We start from the raw sequence: 8,403 nt of genomic DNA on the forward strand, positions 1-8,403 counted from the left end.
TTTTTCATTAGCTTTTTGCAACAACCGGTGAGTCAACGATGTAAAATGTCGTGTAAAATTAAGCCTCTTATTAAATCGTGATCCACATCTCCCTGATCATTTCGGTTCAAAAAGGCAGCTTCAATGTTTTCTTCCATCTTAGCCACTTTTTGTTTAATAACAGTACAAACTGAAACTAGCTTTGAAACTTCCAAACAAAACGGGATAAGAAAATAATAAAGTGAGGTTTATTTTATTAGGAGTGCAACAAACGCGGTATCAAAAACTAAAAAACGCACTTAACGTTATATACCTGAACACCTAATTTTTTTAACACTGCGCATGAGCACTATACCGTTTAGCGTTTAAGGCCAACGTAATTTTAAGGGGTCTAAAAACTCTCTATTGAAATCTTGCATTTGCGGGTTCCCATGAGCCTGGATTTTACTAATATTTTTGGAAACTTATTTCAGTTTGCACCATTCATTAGCCGCATTCTGATAGAGTATCGGTAACCTGTTTGTGTATTTCTAAAATAATTTTCTTGGAATATGTTTAGTGTTTCTGTTTTGTTCATTTTTTCGAATGGAAATTGTTTATTAGGTATTGTGCTAAAGACGAAAAACATTTTTTTGGGGAATTTACTTTTTGCTTTAGATGATAATTTTGCAAAATGCAATTTATGCAAAGCGAAATTATCTTGCAAAACAAGTGCGTCGAATTTGAAACGGCACATGGAATGCAACATCCCACAATATCAGTAAATTCTGAAAATTTTCGCGAAGAGTAGYGAAGTTTGTACCTATTTTCACTCMRAYAACGTTTTTTTTTTAGATTAAAMATTAAAATCAAATATAGCTTGTTCGCAAAGAATTAATARCTACATACGCTATTYGTTCTRTGTAAAACAATAGTTTTTTGTTCCTATTTTAATTTTTCTCCCCTAATGTTTTAAGAACTTTTAGAGTACATGGGTTTACAAAATGTGTAACCAGTTGCTAGTTGCAGACGCTGTTATTTTTTAGTGTCCTTAAAATRATTTCTACTTTAACTRTAAAATAGTATTGTTGYATACCTAAAWAACGTTATTTATTTAAAAAAAATATGAGCTACAAGTGTTTTAAGGATGTTTCTGCAAGTGACGCACAATTGCCCATCACCTTATGACGCTGCTATATCACGAAAACGGCAACCAAAAGCGAAATCACATTCACAGGTTAAATTCACAGTTAAAAAGATTTACATTCACAGTTATAACAGTGATTTTAAAATCACGCTTTAGCTCATCTCTACTGCATATAGTGAAACCCCGTCACTACAGCAAACATTTCGGAACAATACTATCTTGTTCGAATTACTTCAAATTCTTCGAGCCGATATAGAAATACCACACTAATGACCATTAAATAGCGTGTAGTTGATCCCTCTTGAACTCTCACACCCAACAGTTAAGAGACGCAGAACAAAAATAATCCCTAATTAATTATAATAATACCATTATACTAACTAAAGTCAACATCAATCAATCATCGACCAAACATCAATTAAATTAATTTTTTTATTCGATTACGTACATACATTTAACTTTTGAACCGTCTTCTCCTGATCGCACCCATCCACAGACCGTGGGTGGAAGGAGACGATCATAATCGTTTGGCACGGCTGTAGCCGTTTAAGTAACCACAGGTCAAGAGTGGAACATTGCCCAATTAGCACCAATAGCTATAAGATCAAAGTTAAAATCGAAATTGTTCTTTGAGGAGTTGTTGTTTCAAGCCTTGAAAATGTGCCGATTAATTAAAGCCTCACATTTAAAAATACTTTTAGATTATCCGGTCTCTCGCCCTTCATGGGCGATACGGACTCGGAAACGTTCGCAAACATCACAAGATCGGACTACGACTTCGAAGACGAAGCGTTCAACACGGTGTCACAAGACGCCAGAGATTTTATTGGAGCACTTCTGCTCAAAAGGAAAGAGTAAGCGAAGCTGGCTAAAGCTTAAAGGGCAATTGCAAAAATATGTTTTTACTGTTGCAGAGATAGACTGTCAGCAGACCAATGTCTCAGGCACGTTTGGCTGGATCCGGATAATCACCAAGAGACAGTTGTTCTATCCACGGACAAACTGAAGAAGTTCATCATACGTCGGAAGTGGCAGGTGTGTATAGTAAATGGAAAACAACGGCGTGAGCATGCATTTTTGTGGTTTTACTTGTCTTTTTTCTTGGCTTGTTAACTTAGAAAACCGGCAATGCTATACGCGCTTTAGGCAGAATGACCAATTTGTCTAATAGCCGACGGAACAGTGCAAACTCCAATCCGAATACCCCACGAACGTCCATCTCCGGCAGCCTGGTACCGAGAATGGGCAGCTTGGAAGAAGAAAAGATGAATGGGAAAGTGGAAAATCTGTTCACCACCAGCATTGTTACGGAATCTTTCGATGAAAACGACGAAACTGCAGAGGAATCGCCGGAGGCATCCAAACCACCCGATAATGGCGATTTTGAAAGCTACAACAGCCATGAAAACAGTACCTTAAACTCCCCGACAACTACTGAGGAACTAGACGTGCCACTCGTTGCTTCTTCAGATATCACGGATAACGTTCCCGAAGAAGTGGTTGACATTGTCGACCCACACGAACTATCAGAAGATGTGCTTACCCAACTACCCAAAGACCTTACTGGTGAGCAGAACTTCAAAGCCAAAAAGGAGGTACGAACTAGAGCCTGCAGCGAACGGAGCGACAGTGGCATAAGCGACTGTTCCACTTACACCCACTTGACTTCGAGCAGCTGCAATTCGACTCCTTTGTTGGGCAAAAAGTTCCCCATCAATGAGGAGGGCGAGTACAAGTTCAAAGCGCACAGCGATGAAACCAGCTATGTGTCTTCGACGAGCATCAATCTAACAAGCAATATGTTGCACAAAGAGAATCTGAGGGGTAGCTCGGAAGAAAGCGACGTGAGCAAAAGCAGTTCCCAGGATTCTGAGTTGAGACCGGCGAGGACCAGGAGGTTTGCAGGCCGATTAGGCAGTAAAATTGAGTGTTTTCAAGCTAACGCTGTTAACAAGAGTGAGTTTGATGCATTAAGTACTTGCTTTTGATAAGTGCACGTCATAGACCTGGGTAACACTGTGTCGTGTGACACTTCTGGTGATACCGCTCTGTGTCTATGTGCTCCAACACCGCGCGTCTTACGACGCGACACCTTGAACAACACTTCACATTTAATCTCATTCAAGTGGCAGACTACGGCAAAATTAGTTCGTGCTCAAAATACTTATCTACTGATGAAAAATGTCCGTTCTGTTAATTCCCGAAATTTCGGATCGCAAATTCTGAAAAGAATACAGTGTTGGCACAAATTGAAGCACTGACAATGTTGCCTGCTTACACATGTTACAAAATATTTTTTTCAGCTCGAAATAATCACAAATTAAAACCACATTGCTGATTGTCAATTTTAATGTTTGCATTCGCTTTGTCCATAAAATTTGTCTGTCTAAAAAAAAGACGTGAACGCGTTGCACCGCTTAACGCAACTACGAGCGAACTTTCGAACCACCACACATCACCCAACACAGTGCCCTCTGTTGTCGACCGACACATAAAAAGTGTTGCGCACTGTATCGACGCAGCAAGCCGTATCGGTATCGCCGTGTTAACACCTGAAGAGCCACTGTGTTACCCAGGCCTGGTACATGGTGAGCGGAAACCTGTGGCTCAACTACAAGGAAAGAAAAACAAGTTAAATCCAACAAAATTGGATTAGGTATGGTCCTTTTTGAACGCATATTTTTAACTAAATGTATGTATATTTTTCTCGTAATTCGCGTATTTTTAATTTTTTTAATTTGAAATAATCACGTCATTGACTTATCGACTTTTTTACCCAGAAACATGCCCTTTTTCTTGATCCCCTGATGGAAAGTACGCACTTGCGCCACTGTTTTCGATGGCGGAAGCATCACTTTTACCCATTACAAATTTTCTACTTCCGTGTGAAAAGTAATAACTTTCACCACGCACGCTGACAGCTTGACTTTGTCACTCCCTGTCAGTTGTCAGTTTTTTTTCAAAACCATCTAGTCTTCAACGACGATCAAGAAAAATAGTATACGGTACGCGATACGAAAGTCGAAGGTCCGCCACTGCGTGTATGACGCCCTCGACTTCGCCTCGGGCGTTAATTTCAAACAGTGGCGGAAAAAAAACTTCAAGCAGTCTCTTGTACTGTGTAAATGCTCATTTGGGGCTCAAAATGTGGGATTCCAAGGCGGCTGTTGTCTTTGTTAAAGCCTTCTTTCACTGCCTACGTGGCCAGATCGAAATGCCCACGCATTGTGGTAATCTCTAGGTTTTCATTAAATTCCAGAAAAAAATTGAAAGAGATACGCTACAGTTCAGTTCTTTAGTGCTCCCCCAATGAATGTGTTTTCAATATCAATCGTTATTTTATCAACAATTAATATACTTTGAGAATTATTCCTTTGCTTCCAATTTGTTTAAAATTAGTCTTGCAGATATTCTTAATTTATATTATTTTCTTTCCTGGGCCCCAGTCACAGTGTGAAATGAAATTTTCTTGTATATCGCTTATTTAGTTACGTTTCGAAAGACAACAGCGCCATCATCAGACTTTAAAATTCATTCAAACTCATAATTGGCAAACATTATATTCATTTAGGTCTTTGCTGTCTTGAAACCTTCAATTTTTTCAAATTTCATCAAATTTAAAAAAAAATTGAAGGGTTTAAGACAGCAAAGACCTAAAATAGAAATTTATAAAAAATATATAAAAAATGAATATAATGTTTGCCAATTGTGAGTTTGAATGAATTTTAAAGTCTGATCATGGCGCTGTTGTCTCGCCGAAACGTAACGAAATAAGCGACATACAAAAAAAATTGCTTCACACTATGACTGGAGTCCAGGAAAGAAAATAATATAATAACAATTACACGCAGTCAGGAAAAGAAATCAAGATATTTTTAAAGGTGTCTAAACTGTTTAATGTATTGTATAATAAGCTGATTTATCATTTATTTATTTCTCAATGCACTTTTACAACAAACCGACCGCTTCAAAAGAATGGTCAAACAAAAGATAAGAAAAGCAGTAAAATTGTGTAAATGCCGCAATTCAAATATATTTTTTGGTCCGTTAATAAACGTCTCAGTAGTGCACTTTCTGCGCCGAATAAAGGCAAGGAACCAAAAAACGCAGAAGAAAAGTCGCAAATTCTTCACTGTCTTGCTCGCGTTGTGGCTTGATTGTGCATCATTCTAAAGTCTTAATTGTATCTGTATGTCTCCTTATTATTTTCCTCATTTCCTTCTTTGTGGGCGCAAGTTCTTTGTTCAATTCTTTCGACACAGACCTTACATTTTGATATGTTCAAAAAATCATTCCAAATAACTCTTGCACACAAAAAAGTTTTCATCTTTCTCACTTGAAAAATATAATAAACTTGTGCAACAAATATTATGAATGAATTACAACAATCACGATTTAAACAAACCTCACAAGTTACTTTTAGCGATTAAATAGCAACGTTCCATCTCGCAATCGTTAAACATTAATAGTAATTTAATATAAAAAAATGTTACTGCTTTTATCATTGTAGGGAAGCACTAGAATAATACTTCTTCAATATCTTCTTTATTACTCTCGTTCAAACACGCAACAATCTCCCAAAACGTTCTCCAAAAAAAGTATAGTGGGACCAAATCTGGTGATGTAGGCGTCCACTGTATCCGTTCATTTATACCCATCCAAATGCTTTAATAGGTTTCAAATGTCCAAAAATAGTTGAACTATTTATTCTTAAGTTATGTATCAGGTGCAGCTCCGTCAGGCGAGAAATATGTTTGCGGGTAGTTGTAAAATCTGATTTCAAGCTAACTTCTCACCTACGCAATTCGTTGCTGCAAGGAACTAATACGAATTTTTTGCCGCAACTCTCGAGTTAGATTTATTGCGCAACTTTGTCGATCAAAGTAGTGCAATTTTGCAACTCAACAACATAAAATTGTGCCCTCAGCAGACAAAAACGAAAATAGTAATATCAGAGTGCCTTCAAGTAGTCGACTACCGGGCTTCAATGCCATTTGGAAAACAATAAACATCGGATTATGAAGAGATTGTACATCCATCTGTCGATATCACCTCTCATAGTTTTCAAAACATGGGCCTTACGCGAGTTGCACATGAAGAATTGCATTAAAATAGAGTGCGTATTGCGTGCAATTCCTTGCACAATACAAAATTGCTTGCAAAACTGTCTAGCCGCCTAGTGTGAACCAATTGCATGCAATTTAGGCCCGGACAACGCAGTGAATTTTGAGGAGTTGGCGCAGTGTTACGCCAACCCAACACACCCGCGCAGTAACTCAGTAAAAGTAAAGTAAAAAAGACAAAGTTACTTATAAAAAATTTGATAACCTTTTGTCGTTTGCACAAAGTGATCAAACGTTACTCATTAAAAATATTTATGACCGTTTTCAGATGTTCAAATTCCAATTGAATAAATGAGTTTTAACTCAGAGAGCGACATCAACGCAAAAGCCCAACTCAACACAGTGTTACCCAGATCTAACGCAATTCGACAGTTGCTGCAATAAATTGGTTAAGAAAAAACCCAGCTTTAGCACAGGAAAGTGGTCTGGAATAAATTCCAAATATCGCACTGTTCTTCCATAGTTCCAATTAACAGTTACGACATTAAAAGAACGACAACCCAATTCTCAATTATTAATTTAATTTCTTCTCAAGTGCAACTGTTGAATTAGTAAAAATTGCAAACTTCTCGAAACACTTCGTTTGAGGGTTTGCGGAAATAGAGGTATGTTTCTGGGCAAAAATCTTATTTCCAGTTTCCAAACATGAGTAGTCGGCTTGAAATTGATCCTACTCAGTCTCATTTAAGAACTTTTGCGCAAAATTTCACTTTTCTCATAACAGAGCTAAACCATCGTGTTTCCCTCACCTGTACTGCAATTCACTTCAATTTTCCAGTTCCAAAACGATAAAAATCGGAACAAAAGGTGCTGGAAACCAGTACCAACCGATACAGTACTAATAAAAAATGTTTTTTTCGCTTCGCAGGTAAACCGCCGCCCTCTCAGGCAGAGAGCTTAAAGCGCCTACCCAACTACTCACTACGCAGCGTCCAAGACACCATCAAGAAATTCGACCACACCAATCCTGCACCCATCAAAGCTCCACTAAACCCCGAAAACACGCGATCTTCCAACATTTTATCAGCAAGCATTCGCAAAAACTCGTTCTGTGATCCAACAAAACTAAACCCTTCATCGCCCATCTTAACCAGGAAGACCATCACTCATGAAACCAGCAATCGATTGGTTGTTTGTAAAGGCGAGACTGATCCCCCAAAAATAACTGTGCACAGGTCACACAGTGCAGCGAGCGAAGTGGGCAGATATCGAGCGACAAAAATCGACAAGCTGGTGCAAAAACTGGAGAAGAATGGCCATAGGAAAGTGTCCGAAGATGGTGAAGGGGTGCTGAATACAGCGAATCCCACTGTGAGGTTTAGGAGTCCGTCCCCAAGCCTGTTGAGGAAAACGCAAGCAGTGATTAATAAGGAGAAATGCAACGAAAGGTATAGAGCGCAGAACAATTTGGATTCGCCAAGGAACAGAACACCTCGATCGCCTACATTGAAACTCCGAGGCAACAACGAGTGTTTTCAAAAAGTGTCTGCCTTCTGGAACAATCCAAACACCTAAATTCACTCCAGTGGTCTTAATTGGACGTTAATTACCTACTTCACCTAAATATGGAACGTATTATATTATTGCCGATTTTTGTTATTTCTCTTGTTGTTGTTCGACTTTGTGAACATGTATTATTCAAGACCGTTATTTTTGTGTTATCCTTATTGTTAATATTTTGTTATTTTCAACTGTGCAAAGGTGTATCCTCCTAAGATGTATTTTTGCGACTACTTATATAGAAATCTATGTTAATAGAGCATTATTTTATTAACAGTTGTATTATTATTCAGCAAGAGTTAGAATTTCTGAGGTTTATAAGAAGTGAGTTAGTTACATTTGGAAAGTGTCACTCGTTAACTCCCGCTTTAAAATCTATTCTGTCAATAAATCCGCCTTATTTCAGGCCTAAGGCCCCGACTCTACCATCTACGATTAGAACAATGATCGTCGATTAATTACTAAGGCAACGACTTATGTGCCACCATAATTTTAATCATCGGTAAGGATATTTAAGCTATGGTTAACGTAACCGCTAAAACGTGGCTAATTAGTCACGACAGTCACTGAATAATTGGAAAATATAACTTCAAATAATTAGGCATGAACATTTAAATTGTGAAGCCATACTATGCAATTTTTCCCTAGTTCTAGGGATTTTTCTCAAGCGAAAAG

General features: G+C 38.1%; 1 protein-coding gene across 1 annotated transcript; it reads left to right on the plus strand.

Moving 5' to 3' along the window:
- Window positions 1-1,775: 1,775 nt before the first annotated feature.
- On the plus strand, window positions 1,776-8,002 carry LOC125505034 (probable serine/threonine-protein kinase fhkE). The gene is made up of 4 exons (XM_048667967.1): window positions 1,776-1,959; window positions 2,020-2,140; window positions 2,224-3,061; window positions 7,097-8,002. The coding sequence occupies exons 1-4, from the start codon at window positions 1,829-1,831 to the stop codon at window positions 7,741-7,743; spliced, it is 1,737 nt and encodes a 578-aa protein (XP_048523924.1). The 5' UTR covers window positions 1,776-1,828; the 3' UTR covers window positions 7,744-8,002.
- The last annotated feature ends 401 nt before the right edge of the window (window positions 8,003-8,403 follow it).

This window comes from Dendroctonus ponderosae, unplaced genomic scaffold (genome assembly GCF_020466585.1).
Source record: "Dendroctonus ponderosae isolate FM_Combo_2020 unplaced genomic scaffold, Dpon_F_20191213v2 Dpon_F_20191213_632, whole genome shotgun sequence".
Classification (NCBI taxonomy): Eukaryota; Metazoa; Arthropoda; class Insecta; order Coleoptera; family Curculionidae; genus Dendroctonus; species Dendroctonus ponderosae.

What these genes read in the sequence shown, in the direction of transcription:
- LOC125505034 (XM_048667967.1), top strand. Translation starts at nt 1,829, where the DNA reads ATGGGCGATACGGACTCGGAAACGTTCGCAAACATCACAAGATCGGAC. An exon ending in TCATACGTCGGAAGTGGCAG is followed by an intron (nt 2,141 to 2,223) that starts GTGTGTATAGTA and finishes TTGTTAACTTAG; the next exon opens with AAAACCGGCAATGCTATACG. An exon ending in AGCTAACGCTGTTAACAAGA is followed by an intron (nt 3,062 to 7,096) that starts GTGAGTTTGATG and finishes TTCGCTTCGCAG; the next exon opens with GTAAACCGCCGCCCTCTCAG.